At 34.1% G+C, this 26,554-nt stretch overlaps 1 protein-coding gene across 1 annotated transcript in view; it reads left to right on the top strand.

The window, feature by feature from the left end:
• CD2AP (CD2-associated protein) overlaps positions 1-26,554 on the top strand; it is a 126,795-nt gene that overhangs the window by 26,463 nt on the left and 73,778 nt on the right. Inside the window, exons 3-5 of the mRNA XM_008583687.1 lie at positions 13,220-13,373; positions 22,439-22,539; positions 25,540-25,660. Coding sequence (XP_008581909.1) covers positions 13,220-13,373; positions 22,439-22,539; positions 25,540-25,660 — 376 coding nt within the window. The remainder of the gene's footprint in view (positions 1-13,219; positions 13,374-22,438; positions 22,540-25,539; positions 25,661-26,554) is intronic.

Here is a 26,554-nt window from a genome sequence, read left to right as displayed (position 1 = left end):
ATAGTTGTCTCATTTTACATTTCTGTTAGCAATATATGTTCCAGTTGCACTGCATCCTGCCAAAATCTGGCATTGTAAGTCTTTTTATTTTTAACCATTCTAGAGAGTGTGCACTGCTATTGTATTGTGGCTTTAATTGGCATTTCTGTGATGACTGACAGGCATATTTTTTTTATGTATTAATTGTCCGTTTATGTATCTTGTGAACTTTTATGTCCGGCTCTTTGGCTCATTTTTAAATTGGACTTTCTTACTGAAATAAAGGGTTCTTTATATACTCTGGACAGTCTTTTGTTAAATGTATGTGAAGTAAGAACTTTTTCCTCTATTACAAAGAAGATTAACAGCAATTTTAGCACCAATTAAGGGATGCTTCTCAGTAGGCTCTGTTAGAAGCATATACTTTTAATTAACCACATGTCCCTACTTGCAGTAGTTGTAGCAGGCTCTTTTCAATTTTTTTTTTTTTTTAGATATTGGGTCTCTTCACTATTGCTGATAAGAATCTAAATTCCTTAGGTACCCTCTCTTGTGCTGTTTTTAGTAAGAGCAGTGACAGTGCTGTCACATATCCTCCCCTATACCTTGCCTCTTGGTTTCCAGCTCAGGTGTTTATTGCCTATTTGTTATTCATTTATTTGTTCAAATATTTACTGAGGTTCTTTGTGCTAGGACTTTTTATAGGTGCTAGGGACACAACTGTGAATAACAGATCAGTTCTGTGACTGATGACTATGGAGACTTGCTTCTTTATGAGCTTATATTCTAATGGGGGGGGCACACAAACGTGAAAAAATAAATGAAGAAGATGAAGATAATTTTTGATAGCCATAAGTGTTTTAAAAGGAAAAAAGTGATTGGTGAGGGGTAGAAGATGGCACTGGTCTGGAATAACATCTCTGTTGGCCAATAAAACACAGAAGAGTGCAGAAGACTGAAGGAAAGAATTTACTTTGAGAAGGATTCCTGAAATTAGAAGAAGGTAGGCAGCATGTGATGGTTGAGGTTGCCAACTACTGTACTAGAGCTACTTTCAGGAAGAAGACAGCACGGCATTGTGAGGGGAGCATGGCCTTTGGAGTTAGGATGTGTAGACCTCTGTTTGACTTCTTCTGATGACCTATGGACACCCCCATGTGAGTAGCTACTGTGTGTTCTTCCTGAAGATGCTTCACTCTAGAATGAGAATTTCTTTTGTCAAAGTAGGGAATCCCACTTGTTCAGTTCATTGGTAGGAATTAGATTTTGTGGATATATTCCTCGCATGTAGGTATATTTTGGATTTTATTACTTCATTGTGTTATTTTCTTGTCTGAGAACTGCCCATTCATATCTGAAAGGGGAAATTGGAGAAGAAAGTCACCAAAATTATGAATTTAGTCAAGAAGTTATTTTTTTTGAATATCTGTAATATGCCAAGTACTGTTAACTGTTAGTAATAAGATAGGGAATATGGGAGAACTTTTCTAGTGGCCTTTAAGAAAAGTTAGTTTTCAAGGAAGGAGGAAAATAAAGAGGAAAATAATTGAAATGAGAAAATGTGTAACAAGCAGTTAGCTTGATTAGTCTATTTGCCTAAACCAAATCTGTAGACTGGTTGTGGAGCAGATCAAGTCTATTTGAAAGTGGGCTGACTGGATTAGAAGCTAGACAATAAGAAAGCTTTTAGTGTATTAGGATTTGTATAATTTCTTAGGGCAGAACTAATTTTGATAGTTGTCTCTGTGGAGTAAAGTCTTAAATTTACAAAAGTGGTCTGGTGAAAATGATCTTTTTTGTTGAGTCTTTTGGAATAGAAAAGGTAATTCGTTGAAGAAGAGGGCGCTAAAATGACTATGGAAACTTGCTTCAATTACTGAAAAGAGAGAGAAAGTAGACATCTATGGGGACTCTTTATTAAAAGCTGAGGATTTATATTCAAGTCCTGGTAGAAGCATCAGTCATAAAAATATTTTTAAACACCAGAAAATGAGGGTACTTCAAAAAGATCAGGGAAAATGGAGTTAAAAGATAAATATGAATCTTTCCATGAACTATTTGAAGATGCCTCCTATTGATTGAGGACCTTGGATCTAAATATAAATCTGATTTTCCTAAAAAGGGAACCTGTGCTGAAAAAAATAAAATGACGTTGTCAAAGTCCAGTGCCCCCCTGGTCTTCCTTGACAGTTGGGGAGAGGGGCTTCTTGTTACTTCTGGGTGGGTCTCCACTGATACTTCCCTGGCTGGAGGGGCAGATGTTTCTTATCAGTGCTACCCATGTGGCCTTCACTGACGGTGGGGGTTTGTGTGTGGTTTGTTCCCACCTGGTGGGGAGGAAGGTCCTGGCTGTCCAATTGGCCTTCTCTGACACCATTCTGGTGGGGGTTATAGGGATATGGTGGTGGTTGGGATGCCTTTACAGCCTGATGAGGATGGAAGTCTAGGTTTCCTACCTGGTCGTTGCTGATATGGATACAGTTTTTTTTTTTTTTTCCTGTGGTATTTGATTATAGTAGACTGGTTATTGTCTATGAGCTTTCTGTCTTGTTAGGCTGCCTGTTTTCCTGATCCTTTGGTGAGGGCTAGCAATAGCAGGCTTTTGTTGGAGCTTTTTTCCTTTGTGCCCATGGGCATTTCCAGGTTGTTTGCTTCTCAGTACCTAGCCTAGGATATAGGCAAAAAGAAAATCAGTAAATTCACTGCTGTGTTGTTCCTCAGATTCTAAGGAACCTGATCTCTTTGGCTGGTCTACCTTCTTTTCTATATCTTTTAGATTATTTTTTAAAATTTATTTTTTAATACTTAATGTCCAGAGTTTTTAATTGTACTTAGTGGTAGGAGTAAGGAAATGTACATCTCCTTTATCTTTCTGTAAGGGGAAATCTAGAGGGTGATGCATTTTAGTGGAGATTGTAATGCACATCCTTAACAGTTACTTACCTTGCTCATAAGTAAGGTTTATGCAGTGTAAGCACTCACAAGTATAAAAGTTTTTTTTTTTTCCTTTAGAAATGGTGTAGGATTCGCTGTTTTTCTTAAGCTGTTGTTATAAAGCCAGTTTTCAGAAAAATGTAGTATTAGTTACCATTAGCACAAGAATAGGTTTGCATTCAGTAAAAAGATAATAACCATAGTTGATACCCCTTATTTTTTTCAACAATGACTTGCTTCTGATGATTACAACACATGACGTTTAAGATAACATAGGAGAGCAAATGACTAGTTGTAGACATTTAATAAATGTTAGTGGACTCTGCTCACTGATGAGTTTCATATTAAAGGGTGCATAGTCTGATCACCTGAGGAGGTTGGGGAGGAGAAGTGGAGGATTAATACTTTAGAGGGTGCATTTTGTAGTTAATTTTACAAGTATCAAAGCACAGAGTCAAGGAGAAAGCAGAGAAATATCAGTAAAATAAGATATCAAAAGATGTTAGAAAATATTTTTATCAGTTGTACTAGAACAGTTTTTGCAGGTAGGGAGTTTAATCTGAACTGGGAAACAAGTTTCTTGTGAGCTTTGTACTGATCCTGGAGGTGGTGTAGCTTCTTATACAACCTGTTATTGTTATAATGTTTTTACTTTAGTGCTTCATAAAATAAGTGAATATGTTCACAGAAGATGTCTCAGGCGCTGGTAAGTGAATTGCTGTTACTTACATTTTTAAATTTAAAATGAAATTTTGATCTCTTTTGAAAACTTCCCTAACCTTGATAAAGTGTTTTAGACTTCTTGGTGTAATAAGGAAGCAGGAAACAAAATTCTGACTCAAGTGTTTCAGGAAGCTAAGTGAATAAAAATCATTTGTATGTTTTTTTCTTGGTTTTAAACTAAATTTCTAGCAATTTTTTTTCTCATTTAGAAAAAAGACTTAAATCATTGCTTCTGCTTTTTAAAAAGAAAATTAGGCAGTTTGAAAGTTTATCTTGTACATAGAAATGTTTGTTTTCAGTTTATTTCTGGATTCCATAGGTTAGATGCTTAAGTAGAATCTTTTTTTAAAGCTACTTTTAAAGAAAAGTAAGTAGCAATATGGGGAATAAGAAGATCTAATGCATATAACTAATTTGGAAGGGTCTTGACAATTTTTTATAAAAAGTTATCACATTGTTTTTCTAGAAGAATGCTGATTTAGTTTTTGAATCTATCAGTGTTCTACAGTTCCTATAAGAAGAAATATTATTTGAATGAAGGAAATGACAGTTTGGTTTTATATGACCTTTATTTTTTAAAAACCTTTACTTTGTATCTATTCTTTTGGATAAAACTCAGTGATATTTTTAAGAATTAAGAGATATATTGGTGGCTGAAGTAGAATAGTTTAGGAAGCTAGCTTTATAATAGTGTAATTAGAGAAGAACATTTGGTGATTGATTTACTTTCATTAATTGGAGACAGATTAAAGGAGAAAGCAACTCTGCAGATATCAGAATACTAAGTGGAAGAAAAGTTTACTTGCTAATTGGAAACAGTGTTTATAAAAGGAATAGATGTTCATTATTAGCTTGACCATAGTAATCATTTCATTGTGTATATATGTGTATCAAAACATGTTGTATACCTTAAATATATACTATTTTTATGAAAAACAAAAACAAAAAACCAGAGCTCAGTTCCCACCCATGTAGAACATGTTGCTTGAGCAAGAAATAAACCTTCACTGAAAAAAGGCAAAAAGCATAAACAATAGGTGGAATGCCAAAGTTGTGTACATAGTTTTTTCTGATATATCGTAGTACATTTTTTGTTGCATACTGTTAAAGCATTAACTATTTAACACTGATTAAGAGTAATTTTTTCTTTGACTTGGGTTATTTTAGATAATACAGTATTCTTTTTATAATACAGTATTCTTAATTCCCTGTAGACTGTCTTCAGTGAGTTAGAGAAATAGTTCACACAGGTAATACTAGAAAGGATGTGTAAGGATTTGGATTTGGTAAAGTGTACTCACACAACAGATAAATAGTTTTCTAAACACCCTATAACAATTTGACTTATAGCGCTATTACTTGTGGGTACACATATTCTTTTATTTAAATAAACCACAGAAATAAGTTATGTGGAAACAAAATTTAAGCAGTACAGAAATATTTATTGTGAAAAGTACATTGCTTTTATTATAACCCTTCCCCCAAATCTTCTTCCATGTTTAGAAATCTGGTAGATACCTTTAAAGACTGTCTACTGTAGAAAATCTTTTAAACTGAATTATCTGTATCCCCCACCCCTTTACATACTGTTCTTCACACTGTACATAGAAATATAGAAATTTAAGACATTATATATAAATCATGTTAATGTTTGCATGGGACTTAATCCGAAAAGTTAAATTTTAATTTTTCTCCTTAAGGAGTTAATTTTGTTTCTGCTAAGGTATTTCAAATTGATTACTACTGTAGAAATAATTTAAACCAGGTATCAAGAAAGCTTGAGTGCCAGAAGCTGGGCTTCTGGGATATCTTCTGCTGTTGCTTCTTGAACCAGCACTAACTGCCCGCTTGTCACTGCCGTCTGTGGCCTCAAGGAATATAGCGCCTTTGAGAGGATCTCTCTCCTATGTAGGCCTGATGTCTTTTCTGTCAGAAGAAATCAGACACATTAGCCCTCATTCCCCGCAGTTCTTATTCTAAAAGCCCTTCACCCTAGGCACTGAAAGTGCAAATAACATTTTTTAGATTAACAAAACTAGTATGAAAAATGTGACCATTATAAAATATTGGGGTATTTTTAACCCATTTCAATCAGTGTGGTATGTCTGAAAGAATATGGATAAGAAAAGAATTCTTTACTTAATGTTTTTCCCACTGTACTTCACTTGGCTCTCATTAACATTCTTGGGGTAGAAATAGGAAAGTAGTAGGATGCCATTGACAATGAATTTATGCAATCCAACCCCCCCTTTCTACATTTGCCTTTTCCAAGTGAGGGAGGGGCAGTTTAAATAGGGAGTTTCTTTGTCCAAAGTGGAGAGACAGCAATTGGGTAGTGACAAGCATAATTGGGGATAGAAGTTTAGAAACTTTCAAAATAGTCCTGCTATATTATATCTGCCATTGTTGTTTTATTTTGCTACTTTTGTTCTACTGACATTCAGAAGGTGTGTATTGATTTCATATTAAGGAAATTTTTTCCTTTGGACTTTGACTTAAGGGTTTTTTTGTAAATGTCCTATTTAATTTAATTGTAATTAGAAGGGAAATCAAATGACTTGAGGTATTTCTTTCTGGATCATTTCTTATATATTATTACTTACATTCCAAAGAACAAAATAAAAACTTTAGGAATGGGGTGTAGACCAGTTTGTTAAGTTAGAAACCTAAATTAATCATTTCTATACTAATTTTTAAAATGTAGGCCAATAGTTAGCTTAGTCGAAGCTAAAACAGTAGGCATGTACCAAATAAACATTTAATACTGCTTCTTTTCCTTATTCTTTATTCATACCACTTTTTCATATCATCTGATTTTGTTTCTGTAAAGTAGGAGGTACTAATTTTATATAATACTTCTGGAAATCCTGAATGTTAAATTAAAAATAAGTATATTCCTTAGATTTTAATTAGCTTAAACAGAACTCTCTTTAGGAATTTGGTGATTAGGTAGCCTGTCTCTTTAATTTGAGAAATAAAGAGAAGTTCTTGCCCTCTCATCTGGTTTTTATTAGTCTTTGTGGCCTTTGATTCTATGAAATACAAGTTAATTGCTTTCTGTTTTCAAATCGTGATAATGTACTAACCATGATCATGTAACCAAATTATTATGTGGATATATTAAGACATGGAATGATTTGTGAATTTTGTTATCTTTTTAGTTATCTGTTTTTGGTTAGTGCAGTCAAAGTTAAGTATCTTTGATTATCCTAATAGATGAAGAATAGCTATATCCTCTCCACTAGTTGCTTGTTTCTCATCCTCCTTTATTATGCTTCTTCCTACTCATCTGTGAAACAAAACCAATCAGTATAGTACATTCTTGTCTATATGGAGATTATCCATATAGTATTTTTTCTTTGCCAGTTTTGTATTGGCATTACCTGTTGTTCAGGAAGCTTACCTCTTTTGGAGGATGAGGTTTTTTAAAGAGTTTTTCAGAGTTTGCTTTGTCTAAACATGATTTCTCTCTAAGTGAGGCCTCTTTTTCACTGCATCTCAGGGTCATTTTCAAAATCAGGAAAGGAAGTAAAGTTGGTAGAAAAATAAATAAGACATTTTTAACATGAGTTTTATTATTGGCTGTTCAGGTAAAAGGGAATAAAGGACAGAGAGGAAGGGAGAAATACTAGAAGCCTCACTGACATTCTGTAGGCACTCAGTAAAATTTGCTTTTGAAGATGATAGGCAAAGAGTAGTTTGGAGGCACTATGTGTCCAGAAACTAGGGAAGAAAGTAGGTTGGTGGGACAGTATGTTTGTGTATCTACTGGTAGGGAATTAGGGGGTTCCAGAGAAGGAGGTGGTGGACCCCAAAGCAAACTGCCTTATTGTAATTTTGCCTTGAAGTCACTTGGTGTTTGCAGTAACATCATAGTTGACACTATGTATTTAGAAGGCTATAAATGTCTGAGTTTTTCCTATTCAGTGTAGACTGTATATGTATTTAGTTTGCTCCCCCCCTTTTCCTTTTGTGTCTTCTGTCCTCAGAAGATTTTATTGTATCTAATATTCTTGGGTATGATTGTGTCTCAGAGAACATTGAAGGTTCCTAAAATTGTTCTAGATCTTGAGCAGTGAATTAATATGTCATATTCACCTGGTTAATTTTTATTAAAGATAACACAAACGTCCAAGGTTATATAGCTAGTGAACCAAGATTGAGTAAAACCAAGATTTGTACCCAGGTCATCTGTCTCCTGAATCTGTACTTAAGCATGTTTGGTCAAATTTGGAGTTATTTTCCTAGAGGAACAGGATTTGAATGTCAAGCCAGTGCTTAGTCCTTTGTACTAGAAAGTAACAGTAGCTCTCAGAGATGTGACTTTTGTTTTTTAAAATGTAGGTAGCTTATGAGGCAGAAAGGAAAATCTAAAATGAGTACTGTTTGGTATGTTGAGGTTGTAACTACCAGTCTTTATGTTGATTTTGTTTTTATTAGTTTGAAAAATACTTAGTGCAGTCTTAAAACTGAGGTTTTTACATGCTGATATGTCATGTGTTATTAACAGCAAATCAAAGTATTTTTCCTTAAGTGCATTACCAATAAAAATGAAGCAGTCTGCATTGTGAAATATTTTGTGCATCCTCCATGATTTGTACTTCAGTAACTTTTCACAACTCTTTACCCACTTAACTGTTTTTCCAAAATAAAAAAAAACTTTTCTTCTGATTGTAAAATGATATGCATTGTTTTTTTTAAAAACAAGCATCAAGCAGTTCTGAACAGTGATTATGAAGAAGTCACTATGATCAGAAATCCTACCAGATAGGGAGTAGCAACTGACTAACATGTGGTAAACACATGTTATGTTATGGAGAAATCTGGGAAGATGTGCTGTACTCACTGAAGAAATGTGCCTGTTCTTGCTGCTCTTAAGCTCTTTTCTTCCCTTCCTGTGAGTAAACTTATCGTGCAGTGTCGAGGCAGGTAAACAGAGAACTAGGCTCTAAATTTCTTACATCCAAGAGACCATAGTGGTTCTGACAGGTGAAGAGTCATTAGATAGGAGGAGAGATGGCTAGAGGAAAGGAAAGAAGAATTAGTGGAGAGTGAAAGGGAGTGTGAAAGCAAGGTATACTTCTTCCCTTTTAATCCTTTCTTGATGAGATGAGTTTCATATGAAGTGGATTTACTTATTTCCAATGGAAACAGTGTGCACCAATGAGTGAATTCATATGCTAGCTTGACAAATCTGCCTGGGAGAAGAAAGGGATGTCATCACGTGTGTGGTGAGAGGGTATGGGGCATGGAAGTAGCTACAAGCCTGTGGTATAAATGATGCCAGGAAGCTGCTCATAGTAGGCTGAGTGGTGCCTGCAAATCAGGTGTTTGTCTTCCGCCACAGAAAGTATGGGGCACTGCTGTGTAAAGGCCTCACCCTGGATTTCACTGACCATTTTTGAAAGTGACAAGATTTAGTTTTCTACTCATAATCACATGCAAGTTCAATATGAAGAAAATTGGGTTTAGTTTATAACTTTAAACATATATTCCAGCAGTGTCGTTGGCTAAAAATAATTTCGGGCAACACATTTTTAATAAAAACATCTTTCATATATGTAGTGATATGGTAAAGCTGCTTCGTTTTATTCAATATTAGAATGATTCAGAAATGATAGTCTTTAATGACTGCACAGTATTTTATTAAATGTATATACTATAGTTTATTTAAATAGTTCCCAGCTAACAGCTATTTAAGCTTCTAGTTTTTTATTATAAAATGGTGTGCTGTCATAAATGTTCATATACATGCATATTCAGGTACTTGTTATTTCTGTAGGGAAATCTCTAGATTTCTAGAAATAAGATTTGTTAACCAGAGGCTACACACATTAAATTTTTTGATAATTTGCTATGTTGCCTTTTGGTAAGTCTGTCAAGTATTTAAAAAGTTTTTAGGCTTATAAGGTAAGTCTTATAAAAATAGATTTTATGAGGTTCTCATCTTCATGTATTTAATGTTTATTTCTATTTCTTTTGTGAATTGCCTGTTCATGAAATTTTGCTCGTTAAAAAAATGATGTTGACCTGTTTCTTAATGATATGAAGAAGTTCTTGAAATAATAAATCCATTGATACTTTTTATTGTGATTTTTTGTTTTCAGCTTCTTTACTTTTTTATGGTGACTTGCCATACAAATACTTGATTTATAGTCAGAGCTGTCATTATTTTCTGTCATGGTTCTTGGTTTTATATCATGTGTAGGAAGTCAAGACATCAATCTCCTTACTCCCAAGTTATGAAGAAATGCTCATCCACATTTTCTCCTGGTACTGTTGTTACTTTTTTTTTATAATCCAGTTTTTGGACCAGCTGGGATTTTCTTCGATATAAGACATCAAGCTTAATTTTTTCATAGGTCTAGCTAGTGCCAGTGTCATTTAATGAAGAATTCATCTTTTGCGTACTGATTTCAAATGATTTCTTTATCATATACAGAATTTCTCTATTTGGTTGGGTTTATTTCTGGGTTTAGAGTGTTGTATAATTGTCTCATGCTTTTCTGTTTTTACTAGTTGTTTACTAAATATTTTAATGCCCACTATGTGTTACTATTCTAGGCACTGGAAATACGATAAAACAAAATTCCTTCTGTCCTGGAGCTTACATTTTAGTGATATACCTGTTGGATTTTTAGTCATAAAAAGGACCAAAAGTTTAGTGATAGTCTTTTGGTGGCAGAGGCAAAGCATGTCTCCCCTATCATTTTTGTGCCACAGTGGAGAATAAGAGGGGTCACAGGAATTTTTTAATATCTTCTGCCCATTTTTTAGTTGGGCTGTTTGCTTTTCTTATTGTTAAGTTTTAAGAGTTTTTCTGTATATTGAATAACAGTTCTTTATCGCGTATGTCTTTTGCAGATATTTTCTCCTACTCTGGCATGTTGTCTTTCTTGATACATTTCCTTTCTTAGTGAATGCCAACATCATATGAGCAGTTGTTCAAGTTAAGACTTGAGCGTCATCTTTGACTCTTTCTTCTTAGGTCATATCTTATTAATTACCAAGATCACTAATCATCAAAATTAATTATCTTCAGTATTTTCTGAATCAAAATTTGTCTGCTCTGTTACTATTACAACTTGGGGCACATTCAGCTCTCACCTGGTGTGCTTGCCTCTAGTCCTGCGTCTTTCCACTTATTCTTTCATACTGCATGGAATAATGTTTTCTACCTTTTAAAATTTAGCAGTGTCCCTTCGTCTTTATAATATAGCTCAGATTCTCAATCCTGGCTAGGGAGTCTAATTATATCATCTACTTTTTCTTGGAAGTCATCCTGAGTCGCCTAACCACTACTGAGTTTATATTAGGTGAATTTCCTGTGTTAGACATCTGGTGCTTTCTATTTAGAGTACATACCATAAAATTTTTTTTAAAAATTACCTTATGAGGTATAATTCATGTACAATAAACTGCATCCATTTAAAGTGTAAGATTCAGTGAGTTTTGACAATTGCATACAACTATAAAACCATTGGCACTATGAATATATAGAACATTTAAATCAACCCAGAAAGGGACCTTGTGTCCCTTGATTGTCCATCTCTCTCTCTCTGGCCCTGGCCCCAGGAAACCACTGATTTGCTTTTTGTCTGTAGATTAGTTTGCATTTTCTAGAATTTTATACGTTTATGGAAGGATTTGTATTATCTTTTAACTTCACTTTTTCGTGAATTTTTTGAAGTACCCTTTTATACTGTACTCATTTTGTGTCTTTCAATCAGAATTTGAAATTTATAGATGTTTTTGTGTATCAGGAATTTTTTTATTGCTGAGTAGTATTCAGTTGTTCATTAATTTACCTGTTGAATATTTGGGTTGTTTCCAGTTTTTGGATATTTATTACACTGAATTTTAACTGCCTAATTATTTTTTGTCTTCTTCTGTAATGCATACAGTGCTATAAGAGCAGAAGACATAGTCTCTCTTGTTTGTGTATACAAGCCCCTGTGTGGTACTAGCAGGTGCTCAGTAAAAGTTTATGACAGTAATGAGTGATGAACACTTATCATAATGCTAACAAGCAGAAAGGCAATATTATTCCAAGTAGTACAAATACAAATTTACCTCTGTGTGTTCAACCAAGTTTCATTAAGGAATAGTATTCATTCAGCTTTTCAGTTATTTAGTTTTTCTGTTTACATTTTGGTCCCAAGCAGACTGATTTTTAATGGTGATTTGATTATACTAAAACAAGCACATAGTCTCTTTCTGATTCTTTTGAAAACATTACAGTTTGAGTTCCCATTACACAAGGTTATATATCCAGGACTCTAATATCAATGATTTTATGTAGTTGGGATACAAATGTTTGTTAACTATACTCATATTTGTGGAAAATATCTTCCAGTTAGTGTTTTTATTTATTTATTTAAGTTTCATGGTTATGTTTAAGGAACATAAATTGTTAATTTTAATATCAAATGTGTGAGATAGGAATCCAATTTTATTCCTTACCCCTTAAATATGGAACATTAGTTTTCCAAATACCATGTATTTTAAGATTCCATGTTTCCTCACATTTTCTGTTATAAATTGTTTGTTTATGGACTTCCTGTTTTTCTTGATTTATTAGTATGTTTGTTTTTATGCTAGTACCACTCTAATTTATTCTATCATAGTTTTTCTTTATATCTTGGTTTAAAAAAAGCCCCCCCACCTTATTTTCCTTGAAGTATTTCGGCTGTTGTCAATCTTTTGTTCTTCTACATAAATTTCGAAACAGTTTATTAAATTGCTACTTAACATCTTTGAAATATTAGTTTGAATTTTATTGCATTGTTAAATGAGTTTTAGGGAGAATTGATATATTCATGATGCTGAGTTTTTAGTCACTGAACGCGGCATAACTTTATTTTCATTTGTCTTCTCTCATGTCTTCCAGTAAAATTTCATACTTTTTTCCATGATGGTTCACTTATCTTCTGTTATATCTATGACTTAGGACAGGAGCCATTCCCCTACAACCCATGGGACAAATCGGAATACCACTGGCTTTTGTAAGGTCCATGATCTAAGAATGCTAGCTAAGAACTTTATAAATGGTTGGAAAAAACCAAAAAACATTATTTCATAACATGTAAAAATTATATGAAATTAAAATTTTAGTGCCTATGAATAACATTTTATTGGAACATAGCTAATGTTCATTCATTTAGGTGTATGATTACGTTTACACTGTACATGGCGGTATTGATTGTTGCAACAAAGATTGTATGTACTGCAAATTGTAAAATATTTACCATCTGGCTCTTTATGGGAAAAGTTTGCCCACCCCTGACTTACAATTATTTATCTATGTATCTCAGTGTTTCTTTGTGTGTTGGGACAGGGAGTGAGGAGTGGGGTGTCAGCCTCCCTTTCTTTTACCTTCATCTCCAGTTCTAATAAGACTTATACTCATAATGAGTCACTGTTATTAAAGTGTGTAGCTTTCTTCAAATGTATTTGGGCAGAGCAAAAAGTTGAATATCGTGATTTATATAGTAATTATTATAGCTGATTTTGATATTTTACATTTGATCATTTAAATAAAGTATAACTTTATTCGCCCCTCTACTGATTTCCCCTTTTATAGGAAATTAAAAGAGAGACAGAATCCAAGGATGACAATTTGCCCATCAAACGGGAAAGGCATGGGAATGTAGCAAGTCTTGTACAACGAATAAGCACCTATGGGCTTCCAGCTGGAGGAATTCAGCCACATCCACAAACCAAAAACATCAAGAAGAGTATGTAAATAATTCCTTTTCTGCTTAAATTTATCAAAATTGAAGCATATTTTATAACTTCATAAATTAGGAGAAATTAGTTCAACCTTATGTAGTAGACTACAGTAGCTTCCTAGTTATTGTCATGTTATTAGTTATTGGCCTATGTAGTCAAACATAATTTTTAGTCATGTTCAGCTAATAACATGTTGATATTCCAGCATGAGTAGCTGACAGCCATCTACAGGAATTATAAATTAAAATATGAGGTTTCGTTTTCTTATTAATCTTACGGACTGCTGAATGATTAACACTTTAACTATATTTTAATACCATTTATTTTAATGAGATGCTGAAATGTCTGCTGATCCTTAGCATAGATTCAAGATTTTCATATTGCTTTTTCTTTAGTGGTTTGAACATAAACATTGTTTTTAAGGTGGATGGCCCAGAAGAGTGCCTTTTAAGGATTCGGTACTCTGTAAATATGTTAGGAGAACAACTTGGCATAGAGGGAGAGCATCACATTTGAAATCAGATATGGGTTTGAGTTTGTCTTATGACATCAGAAAGATCATTGAAACTTTAGAGTTTTATTTTGCTACTGGTGAAAAAGTGGTAAAAAAGACATAACATTGCCATTTTCAAAGGGCTTACAGTCTTGGGAAAGACTGTTATTAAAAATGTTTAAAATATTAAACATGTATAAGGAAGTACAACATATATGGGAACAGATAGCAAGTATCTTAACATAATAAGAGCTGCAGTCCTTTGAGAGATTGAATACTTAATACCATGGCCAGTGTGATTTGGTAAATAGTAAATGAGTATTTAACCACATTTACCTTAGATTAGTGTCTTTGAAGTTGTGGTTCGTAAATAACTTGTACTAAGTAGTCTGCAATAAAGAAATTTTGTTTATATACATTTCTCAAATTGTAAATGTAATGCTATTAATGGTTTTTATAGGGTCCTATTATATCTTAACCTATTGGTTTCTTTTCTTTTTTTTTTTTTTGTGGCTGGCCAGTATGGGGATCCGAACCCTTGACCTTGGTGTTATAACACCATGCTCTAACCAACTGAGCTAACTGGTCTGCCCTAACCTATTTGTTTCTATGCTACTATCTCTGTCAAGTTTGGGGAAACCTCTACTTTCTGTGTTACATCACCCGTTGATTAGTTTCATAAAATGAAAACAGATTTTCATAAAAGTGAAACACATTTCACAACACCAAGACAGACCCAGAAAATGCAGTGTCCAGACAATATTTAGATGTTACCTATACTGCATTTAGCCTAACTGCTTGAAGGTGGGCACAGTTTCAGCAGTTCTGTTCTAACCGTCCTGGACTCTGAAACTGTTTAGAGATTGAGGGACAAATAACAGATCTGAACCTCTGTATAGAATTTCTGTGCTCAGAGAACTTTTAGGTCCATGGGAAGGGTTATTTAACACTTCTACCTATAGTAAAATCCTTTTACAACTTTCTTTCACTCTATGGAGTTATGAATGGACAGGTTTCTAAAATAGAGGCTTTAAGATTATGAAAATTTTATTCATTTTGTCTTCTAATAGGAAAGGCACAGTAAATATTACTTTTCTTAACAACACTGGGTGTAATTCTTTTTCTTGTAAAAAGGGAAAACCATTATGGTGTTAGGAGGCTTAGGCCTTTTTCCCTAAAGATCCTCCATAACATGTTTTTAAGTGTGTGTGCTGTAAGGACTAAATTGGTCATTTAGTATCAGCCAACATTTAAAACAGGATGCAGGTTGTTTTTGCTTTCCTGTTTTCCTGTCATTTATGTATTGTTGTAAGTCTAGTAAATCTGGTTTATTTTTGTTACTGTTAGTTTGCATCATATCTCTAATTCACAAAATAGATCAGTTATTTAAAAGTGGTTCATTGTATTGTGAAATAGTAGTGGATACTACTAACCAACACTGTTAATATTAAAAACAAACCAAAACAATTTTAAAGGCTGATAGTATAATCACTGCAGTGTGAATGTTTAATTTAAATCTCTGCATGCCAAGACAAAGTGAATCTGCATGTGTATGTAATTTTGTCTAAACAACTAAAAAAGAAAGGTTCAGATAGGTAGTATGATGGTGAATATCTGTAAACTGGATTTTATTATTATGGTTCTCTAGTTCCCAATGTGTTGGCTCTTTTTGTGTAATCATGAAGTCATTGAGACTTTTGCTATCATGTTTTATTAAGCATGGTAACTTCTCTGGTAAAACAAAAGGGTATTTTCTAGAGCAAGCACAGAATAGTGTTTTGTAGGACAGAATTGATTACTGTAAGTTACTGAAGTCAGAGAAGAGAACAAATTTACATTTCTGAAAGCAAAAACAGGTACAGGTTAGATTACTCTGACATCCTTGTAAAATCAGCGACAAAGATATTGGTAGAGTATTATGCTTAGAAAGTAAAGAATTGACATCTTTCTGTATCACAACTCTAAATAACATTTAGTATGGAATATTAGTAGATATTTCAGTTTACATTTGGAAGAAATTGATGCCAGATGGAATCTACTCTTGGCAAGTGTAGGGGAAGATATCTGTGCTTGCTAACTTTGTTTTCCTTATTAGGGGAAACATGCTGCAGAGGAAGTGATTTTTCGTCAAGTTAATAATTATTTTAAATGTGAAAGTTACATTGAGATTGGTACTGATAGGTCACTTGTATGTATTCTGAAAAGAATGATGTTGCATATGAAATTCGTTGACAAAATGCCAATCTACAAATTGCTTCATTCCCAAGAAAGTTTGGTAGCAAATAGTATACCTCTTGATTTTGAGTCACTATTGAAGGAAATAGTGAAAATTCTGAATACCTTTAAATTGTGGCCACTGACTATGCATATTTATAGCATACCTGTTTAAAAAATGTGCATTTTAGTTCAGGCTCTGCTTCTTGTCATGGAAATATTCTGACTCATAAGGGGAAAAAGACTCACTCAAATGACTCCTCCCCAGTGCAGTCTCTTAAATGAATGAGGTAGGATGTTCTAACTTTGTGTTATTTTGAAAAATTTTAAATCTCTAGAAAAGTTTTACAGTGAACTTGGTACACCCTTCACTTAAGTTTACTGTTAACATTTTGTCACATTGACTTTATATCTATATACAGATACAAATTCTTTTCTTTTCTTTTTTTTGTCCTTTTTGAGACCGGCTGCACTGCACTCAGCCAGTGAGCGCACCGGTCATCCCTATATAGGATCCGAACCCGCGGCGGGAGCGCTGCTGCGCTCCCAGCGCTGCACTCTCCCGAGTGTGCCACGGGCTCGGCCCACAAATTCTTTTCTTTTATGGAATTACGTATAAGTATGTTGCTGGCATGATATTTACCTTTGACCCCATGAGTTCTTTCTTCATGATGCTGGTAATGATAACAAAGATTTTCTAAGATTTTGAGTGTCTTAATCAAATGGTATATATCAATATAAGGAGTATAGGCAATATAGGGAATATCTTGAACAGTCTGAAGCTTTCATTTAATGGCTTAAATATTATGATTTTTTAATTGCTAAGGATAAGAAAGAATTTGTAAAGATTTAGTCATTTAGCAAATGGCTAAATCACTGTTTCTTAACATTTGATGATTTTCTTTGCTTACTGGAGAAAGAAATTGATAAAATTTTGACTGAGTAATTTTTTTTTTCTTTTTTTACTTTATTTTTATATATTTGTGGGATTTAGTGTGTTGTTTCAATGCATGCATATACTGAACAATGATTCACTTAGGGTAGATAGCATAATTAGTAAATTAAAATACTGCAGTAAAACCTGAAGATATACTTTCCAGACCAAATGCAACCAAAAAGTAGATGAGGAACTTTTGCTGTTATCTCTGAGGTTTTAGCATTTACCTCCCACCTTCTGAGTGGGGTGTACTCTTCATTTTAGCATTTGATGGAAAGATTAAAAACAATACTCTAGTGAGAAATGGTACCATAATTTTAAGAGCTCTGTTTGATATGAATATTTATATTTATTTTTCAGACATGACATACTTAACCGTTCTTTGACTTCCATTTGAAAAATAAGGATTTTCTCTTTTAATAGAAAAAGAATAAGGAAAGTAAACTTACTGAGTGTGAAATTTCATACAATTTGGTTTTGTTTTTCAAAAAATATAAAACATTTAAAAAAGTTTTCTGAAATGTTTGGACTCTTAATGTGCTGAATACCTTAATATCTGTGGATACTGTGACCATGAGAAACAGTATTGGTGTAGGCAGTTAAATCTGCCAGAAGAAGCTGAGTATATGGATCGTGATTCAGAACTCACAGTCAAGCAGGGGCAGACATCAAGTTACTGTAAAATAGGGATGATAGTAATAATTATTTCGTAGGGTTTTAGAGGTATTAACATGGTAAGTAATTATTATAAGTGCTGAATAAATGTCATTATCATAATGTTTTATTCTATTCAGAACTGTATTAGAGTCATGTATAATATGCAGTGATGTTTTAGATGAAGGGGCAATTCTGTACTAGGGTTGTTAAGCTCGTCTTTAGGTAGGACATATCATTTACATGGAGGTAGCATTGGGGAGTATAGTATTCCAGGTAGAATTGGGACCTTTAGCGGACCTGAAGAGATAAACAAGTACATGGTATTTTGGGGAAATAAGGATCCAGTGTGACTAGACTGCATGAGCTATGTTAAAGTACTTTGTAATCTATAAAGGAGGTAGCGTGCTATAGTGGAAAGATTAAAGGCTTAAAACTGGATGTGAAATACCAGAAGTGTGTATAAGTTTTGCTTTGCCTCATTTTAGCTCTGTGGTCTTTGACAGATTATTTAACTTCTGAGTCCTGTTTTATCATTGGTAAAATGATGATAATAAGTTTTTATGCTTTGTTGTTGAGAGGGGAGGTGTTTGTGAAGGACTTAGAACAATGCTGATACATAAAAGGCATGAAATATGTCCCTGCCTTTGTTACTTCCTTTAAATTCTCTTCCTTTTTAATAGCTTTACTTATAAAATATTGGTTTAAAAAAGATACATATTTTTAAACATTGATTTCTTTGTAGAGCTGAAAAACTATGTGGAGGTTACTAGTGATAAGAAAGTACTAGCTATAGTTTTTTAAAAAATGGACTTAATTTTATGCATCTTCTTATTAACAACTCTGCTTGTGTGTGTGTATGTGTGTGTTTAGTACAGGTTATGATACATTGTAGAAATTAACATTTATTGAGCAATATATATAGGTGGACATTGTATGTGCAGTTTGAAATGTGAGAAATCTCAAAATTTCTTTAACTGTGTTGTCAGTCAAATCAGTGGAAGAATTCAGTATGGGCTGTCACCTCAACTTATGAGTGAACTCTGTTTAAGTATGAAATCGTGAATTTTTTATCTTTTTTTTTTGAGTAAATGACTCACGTTTTTCTGAGAATAATAGGGACTAGCTGTTTTTATCCAATATGACTTTTTCCTTTGAAAAATGAGAAATTGCTTTGCAAATTCTGCAGACAGCGTTGAAGAAATTATGCTTAGTGTGAGAGGGGAAAAAAAAAGCTCTTGGTTAGAATATAACTAGGCTGTTCAAAGTTAATTGACATGCCTGGGGTGGGTGCTAATTAATAGTATATTCCCCTTAAGTCCAGTTTTAAAAGATTGCTACTCATGGAAAAGAAGCAAACCACGTTTTTTTTAGAGGTCTAAAATTATCAAGGTAGAAATGATGTTCTTCTTTTAAGAGCACCCTGAACAAAGTAGATTTTTCTTTACAATAATATAGATCATTTCCCCCCTGTCTATGAATTGCTAACTACAAAGAACACATTATTGAACACATTTTTCTCAAAGCCACTGCAGCAATTTGCAAAACTACTTAGGGACTGTCTATAGTGTACGAGACGAAATGTTTTCCTGCAGTTTGCATAACACTACTATTCTTTAAATTATTACTTAAAAATTTACCTTGAGACCTGATGAAAGGTGATATTTCAAAAATTTTATTGCAAACTCCAGGTTAGTTATAAAATTACAGGCAGTGTTTACTTTCTTTGGTTTCTTTTGTTTTAAAACATACAATAAAAAAATTAGATACAAATTATTTCTTTAGGAAGGGGGAAAAACTGAGATGTTACTCTTACTTATTTGGGGAATTTCAATTCTTATATTTACTTGATTGTCACGTCTGTTTTGCATCTCTCCATTGTTGTTGGTTGCATGTAATGTGCTTTTGTTGTTTTGGGGAGGTCAATTTGATTTGTTTTTTGTCTTGATAAACAATTTCGTACATCTGGTAGAATGTCAGAGCTGAAGTAACTGTAATGGTTATCTAGTGCAGCTCTATTATTTTATGGCTCAGGAAGTTGATTCCTAGAGAATTTAGGTCAAATTACTAGGTAATGTCATCTCTGCTAGAATCTAAGTATTCAGACTTCCAAGCCAGTGATATTTTTACTGTAACGTGGTGTCTTTGTTTACAAAAATTTATTTGGAGATGGTTATGATCATGATTTGATGCAGTGAAATTCTGCCTATCTAGATTGCTTTTTAGGATTCGCCTTTGTTGCCATCTCTTTGTAGAGTTCTTATATTACTAAATCCTATTTTGTTGGTAAAACTGTTTCCCTGGTTATCTGCCACATCTATTCCACCTTCTTTTTCTTGGGATATGGGGGGGTGGGCAGCTGGCCAGTACAGGGATCTAATTCTGGACATTGGTGTTTATTTCACATTTTTGTATCTTGTTGGCCTTTCATTGTATAACTGTTACCATTCCTTCTTTGAAGCCTTTCACATCTGCTCCAGTTCAAACCTGTCCTTTCTAATAATTTTTGAGATATTTGTAGTTTGTACTAAATATTTTTATCTTATTATGTATTCACGTTTTATCATTAATTGTTTACTGTGCATGTTGCCTGTCTTCTTGAGCCCTGTTAGTTCTTTAAGTGTGCATTTAAATTATCAAGAAAATTCTTGTTAGAATTGTTGGTGGTAGGCTATTGATGGAATATAAACACTCTTGGGATGATATTGATTGGCATTGATGCTATATGGTTAGACCTAGATGTTTGTTCATTAATGCATTCAAAAACATTTAATGGATACTGCTATGGTTTGAACAATGATTCCTTTCAAAATTCATGTTGAAACTTAATCCCCATTGTGGTGATATTAAGAGGTGGATGGGAAGTGATTAAGTCATGAGGGCTCTGCCCTTGTGAATGGATTAGTGCCTTATGAAAGGGCTGGAGGGAACCTCATCACCAGACATCAAACCTGCTAGCACCGTGATCTTGGACTTCCTAGCCTCTAAAACTGTGAGAAATAAATTTCTACTCTTTATGAATTATCCACTGTCAGGTATTTCGTTACAGCAGCACAAACGGACTAAGACAGATACCTAGTGTAAGTCAAGTACTGTGCTTGGTGCTGGGGAAAAGAGCAGTTAACACACCCAGTGCCCATTTCTTTTTAGCCCACAGTAGTGTGGGGATATATACAAGAAAATAAGTGAAAAGGAAAAAGGTGAGTTTTCAGTAACAAGTGGGCTGCAGAAGCCAACAGGGTGATATAGAAGCACAAGGGAAGAGGACTTAATCCAGAAAGCTATTTGAGAGTGTCTTCTCAGTTGAAAACTGAAGATGAGTTTTAAGGCAGACAAAGGTGAATGAAAGTAAAGTGTCCTTTGCAAAATAAACAGTACGTTTAAGTCTCTGAAGGAATAGGGTATGCTGTTTTCAAGGAATTGGAGAAGATTAGGATAACTGGATCTAGTGCAAGATTGAGAATCACCTAGGGATTTTGTTACTGTGCAGACTCTGGTTCATTTTGTTAGGGCTGCCATAACAAAATACCACAGACTTGGTGGCTAAACAATAGACATTTATTTTCTCACACTTTTGGAGGCTTAGAAATTCAAGATCAAGTTACTCTCAGGGTTAGTTTCTGGTGATGCCTTTCTGCTTGGCTTGTAGAAAGTCACTTTCTTTCTGTTTCCTCATATGGTCTTTAATGTCTGTTCAAGGGGGCAGGAGGGCAGCTGTGGGCTGGTATCGCTTCCTCTTTTATAAAGATATAGTCCTATCTGATCTTTTTCTCTTTTATAATGATACTAGTCCTATCTAATTAGGACCCTACCCGTATGACCTCATTTAACCTAATTACCTCCCAAAAGGTCCTATCACCAAATACACATTGGGGGTTATGGCTTCAGTATTTGAATTTTGAGGGGACACAATTCAGTTCATAACTAGTAGGTCTTGGGTAGAGCCCGAGATACCGCATTTCTAATAAGCTCCCAGGTGACTCTTGCTGCTGGTCTGAGGAACACACTTTGAGTAGCAAAAAGTAATCTTTTAATCAGCTGTGCCTGGTCATCTACCCTTAGCTGCTTAATGATTCACTTTTAAATATGAGAGTGAGTCTGAGTTCTCAATTTAGAGAACTGAAAGAGCCTGAAAGAAGTTGAGAATATAAGCTTTGGGTGGTTATAAATGATCATTTCTGAGTAAATGAAACATGTTTGAAAAGCTAAATTAAAATTATTTTCATCTTTGCCTATGTGAGTTTGATTTTATGTCACAAAATAAGAGCTATTGAAGAAGATAAAATATATTTTAGATTTGTTCATTTTTGCCTCCCCCCCCCTTTTTTAACCATAGACACTTAAAAGTAGTGTATTTTAAATAGTATTCCTAGACTTTGATCAGGAAGTAGTCTGAAAATCCCTGGCCTGAAGGACTTGTCTATGGTGAATTTGTTAGGCCCAAAGTGTCTTTTACTGTCTCTTTTTCTAGTCTCGAAATTAGCAGTAGACATTTCACTTTTGTGTAATCTGTGGAATCAGATATATGAATAGATTTTATTTCTGGAAGCTTTATTCCTTATTTGTAGTTGAATTTATTTGGGAACCAATACATTGTAGTGATGGGGCAGGATGAAAAGCCAACAGGGACCGATTGTGATTAGCTGCTTAGAATGCTTATATGTTCTGTCTTTATTCATTTATCTAAGTCCTGTGACTATAAACATGGTATTTAAATAAAGATACCTTTTTAAAATAATCTTTTTAAACTAATTTTTTGTTGCTTCTTTTAGAGATCAAGAAGCGCCAGTGTAAAGTTCTTTTTGAGTACACTCCACAAAATGAGGATGAACTGGAGCTGAAAGTGGGAGATATTATTGATATTAATGAAGAGGTAAGGAAAACATGTGTTAGAGATAAAGAAGCAATTGTAAATGATGCTCTGGATTTTTAAAAAATGCTCTGGATTTTTTAATAAAAAATTTTTTATTAATTTTTTTGTGAGGGTTTTTGCCAGTTTGTTTTTTATAAAATTTTAAGGTATAGATTTTCTTTATTCATCCTTGTTATATAGCTAATATTTGTGTACTGTATTTGTATATGTCACCTTTAGTAATGAAACAATTTTTTAAGCTAAAAATTAATGTTATCTGAGTAGCTAAGATCATAAACGAGCCTTTTCTTTGATTCTGAATTCATTGTAGGCACAAAACAGTGAAGTAGAAGGAATTTTATCTTTTGCATAATAAAGGAGTACAAAGCAGACTCTTTTTAACAGCTTTGCCTGTTTGAATAACTGCATTCAAATATTAATCAAGAACACTTTTTCTACATTTTAATATCTTAGAAGTTTTAAGAACTTAAAAATATTTTAAAAATAACTTCACATCTCTGCTGTATCATTGAAGGAGTATAAAGTTTTATTTGGCAGCTGAAGATCCCATTTTCAAGTGTATGTTTTGATATAATATAATGTAGCAGGGATTAATTTTGTATTGTAACATCCTGTAATGTAATTTATCATTAATGTTTATATTTATGTAAACTTCCAAGCAATTCTATTTTATTTCCACCTTGTGGCAATAATGATAAACAGTAACATTTATAAATAACAACATTTATTGAGCCTCTACTGTCTGACGCACTGTGCTAAGTGTTGCAATTTATTATTTCCTTTAAACTTCTAAACAACCAAACAAGATAGAAATTTTTATTTCCATTTTACATATGAAGAGACTGAATCTCAGAAGATAAGTGATTGGCTGTTCTAATTACTGTTGCTGTATACCAAGCCATTCCAAACTTAGTGGTAAAGAATAACTGTTTTCTTATGCTCATGGGTTGTGTGGGTCAAGAATTCAGATGGGGCACAGCAGGGATGGCTTGTTTGTGTTACATGATGTCTGGTGGCCTCAGCTGGAAAGATTCATATCGGGGGCTGGTAGAATCATAGGAAGGCTCTTTCACTCACTTCTTTAGTGCCTAGGATCCTCGACTCCTAGAACTGCCAGTTGAAGAGCCGTTCTGTAACCTCTCCATTTGGCTTGGCTTTCTTACAGTCTGGGAGCCTCAGGATGGTTGGACTTATTACATGCTAGTTCATGACTCTTGAGTGCAAACATTTCTGTGGATATGGTGTTAGCTTCATTGCCTTTTACAATCTAGCCTTGTAAATGATAGTGTCACTTTGACTACATTCTGTTCATTACAAGTGAGTCATAAGCCACCAAGATTGAAGGGGGAGAGGGCAGAAACCACCACTACTTCTTGGTGGGAGGAGTGTCTAGATTACATTTGTCAGAAGGGAGACGTTGTTGCAGCAATCTTTGCTTAAGTTCATATGCCTGGTATGTAGGGGAGCCTGAATTTTGAATTCATGCAGTGAGTGTTTATTAGTGTTCTTTTCCACTGTACTGCTCTGCCTCCTAAGAATTCTTAGTTCCTCACTACTTACTTGCTGCCAGTTGGGATTTCAGGTATAGATAATAGTCTGCTGATGTTTCTGTCCTTTTTTTGTGTTTGTTCCATTTTGGTTTACCTATTCCCATCACACCTGGTTTGAGTCACTCCCAGTCCTTTGGTGCCTCCTTAATATTGTGGAAAATTCTGAACACTTTACACTTACTGCCTTCCCTTCTTTCCTCAGCAACCTGTATTTGAGCCACTTTGTATTTCAGATATACCTTCCATGAATATATTACTTATTTTTATGTCACCTTATATTTCACATACTTTTTACCTGAGAAACGCATACTCAGCCTTTAATATCAAGTTGTTTTGTTATTTCCGTTTAGGGGAGCATTTTTTGATTCTTTTAAGCCCTTTCTAAATGTTCCTACAGCATTTTGTTCATACTTTTGTTACAGCACTTTTTACCTTGTACTACAACTATCTGCTTATTGTTCGTTTTCTTCTTTAGATGGTTTTATTCAAGGATAGGGATTTCTCAGTGCAAGTTTGAATCTTTCCCAGGCAGTCAATACCATGGCTTATACATAGTGAGTGCCTGTTATTAGATGAATAACTTATTAAAAGTTGCTTGTAATTATGCCGAGATGGAAAACATTAAAAAATATTTTAAAAAGAAAAAAGATCTTTTTCGAGTTGTGAGGTTGCCTGTACTGCTAAGTAAATTTTGACAGTGAATCGTTTAATCTTTAAAAAATTGTTTTTGCCTAGGAAAACCTTTTAGCATGCTTAGCAGAAACTCTGCATTTTTAAACTAATTTATTAAATAACTTCATGGGAATTGACTAACCTTGTTATTAGTGAGTGTAAGTTTTCGGAAGAGTTTGATTCATTTTGACAATATTTTTCTGAAGAGCTTGATTCATGATGACATTTCTCATTGGCGGGAGGTATTTAGTAGAGTCTCACATCTGTATTTTTAAAAGTAAGTCTTTTTCTTTGGTTAAGAATCACTATGAAAATAAAAGGTTTACTAGTTTTCTGTGTCTTATGAGAAGTTATGATCTTATAGTAATAAAACTTTTTTCAAATAAAAATTTCCAAATATCTTAAATAATATGTCATAATTACAAACCAGGGCTCAGTAGTGTTTGAGAGAGTAATATTTCAAAAGAGAGCTTTGCTATTGATATATTATATTTGGTTATCAGATACTTTGATGAAAAGAACTTAATTCATAGATTGCGATTGATTCCAAGTTCTCATTGTAAACATTGCAAAGTGCTATTAATATGTGATTAATTTCATATATGATTAATCACTTAAAGTACATTTTTCTCCATTGTGTTTTCTAAAGTTTTACAGGGATTCTTTTGCATTACTAACTTTGTGTTTATTCAGTTCTGGGGCTTAATTTTCCTGTAGGGTGAAGATTTTCACTTAAAAGAAATTTTTATTATATTGTATGATTTGTTAACTCTTTCAGGTAGAAGAAGGCTGGTGGAGTGGAACCCTGAACAACAAGTTAGGGCTGTTTCCCTCAAATTTTGTGAAAGAATTAGAGGTAACAGATGATGGTGAAACTCATGAAGCTCAGGAGGATTCAGGTATACTATTTTTAAAATTTTGAACTTTAAATTTTTTGAAAATTTAAAAATTTAAATATTAAAATAAACTTTGTATGTGATCTGCTGTTTATTTTGTATTATTAGAAACTCCCCTTTTGAACTCTCAATCAGCTTCAGTTAACTGACGTTTAAAAAGTAGATTATAATGGGGACCTAAAATGAACTAAATGTCTAGTTAAATAATTTAATATTTTTCCTTTTCCGATGTCTGCTTTAACACTAAGTAAACCTTTAGTACTCTGATTATAAAAGACTACTTATGTTATCTGATTTCTTTCTACTTAAGATATATTTACATATATGTTTTTTCTCCTGAGTTTGCAAATGGCCTATTTAACACTTCAGAAATTTTCGAAATTAAAAATCATATTGAGACTTCTGGAAGTATGGCAGGCTAGAGGTGCCCAGGGTGCGTTCCTCCACAGAAGAAGATTGAAATGGGCTCACCACTGCTGCAGTCACTGGAGCCATTATCTGGACCCAGAACTGTTGCTGATCACAGAGCAGCAGTCCTACAGGTGGCCTGTCATTGCAGCCACGGACTCTGCAGAGATGAAGGAAGCAACTGCAACTACTAGAGGCCATTGTTGCTTCTGCGAGTTAACACCCCTGCTGCCAAGGACACTGCATATGTGAGGGAGACAGCTGCAACTGTCCCCATGAGGTAACCCCGCTCCTGCCATGGATGCTGCAGACATGAGAGAGATGGCTGCAGTGGCTAGTGCTGCTGCATCCACCATCATGAGATAACCCGCGACGCCCCCAAGGACACTGCAGACAAAAAGGAGGCAGTTGTAGCTACTGTCCACATGAGGTAACCCCACTGCTACTACAGACACCGTAGTTGCAAGGGAAGCAATTGAGGCCACTGGT

This window comes from Galeopterus variegatus, unplaced genomic scaffold, assembly GCF_000696425.1.
Source record: "Galeopterus variegatus unplaced genomic scaffold, G_variegatus-3.0.2 Scaffold2995, whole genome shotgun sequence".
NCBI classification, from domain to species: domain Eukaryota; kingdom Metazoa; phylum Chordata; class Mammalia; order Dermoptera; family Cynocephalidae; genus Galeopterus; species Galeopterus variegatus.
The sequence above is the reverse complement of the archived record's forward strand: the minus strand, read 5'-3'. Positions and strand labels throughout refer to the sequence as shown.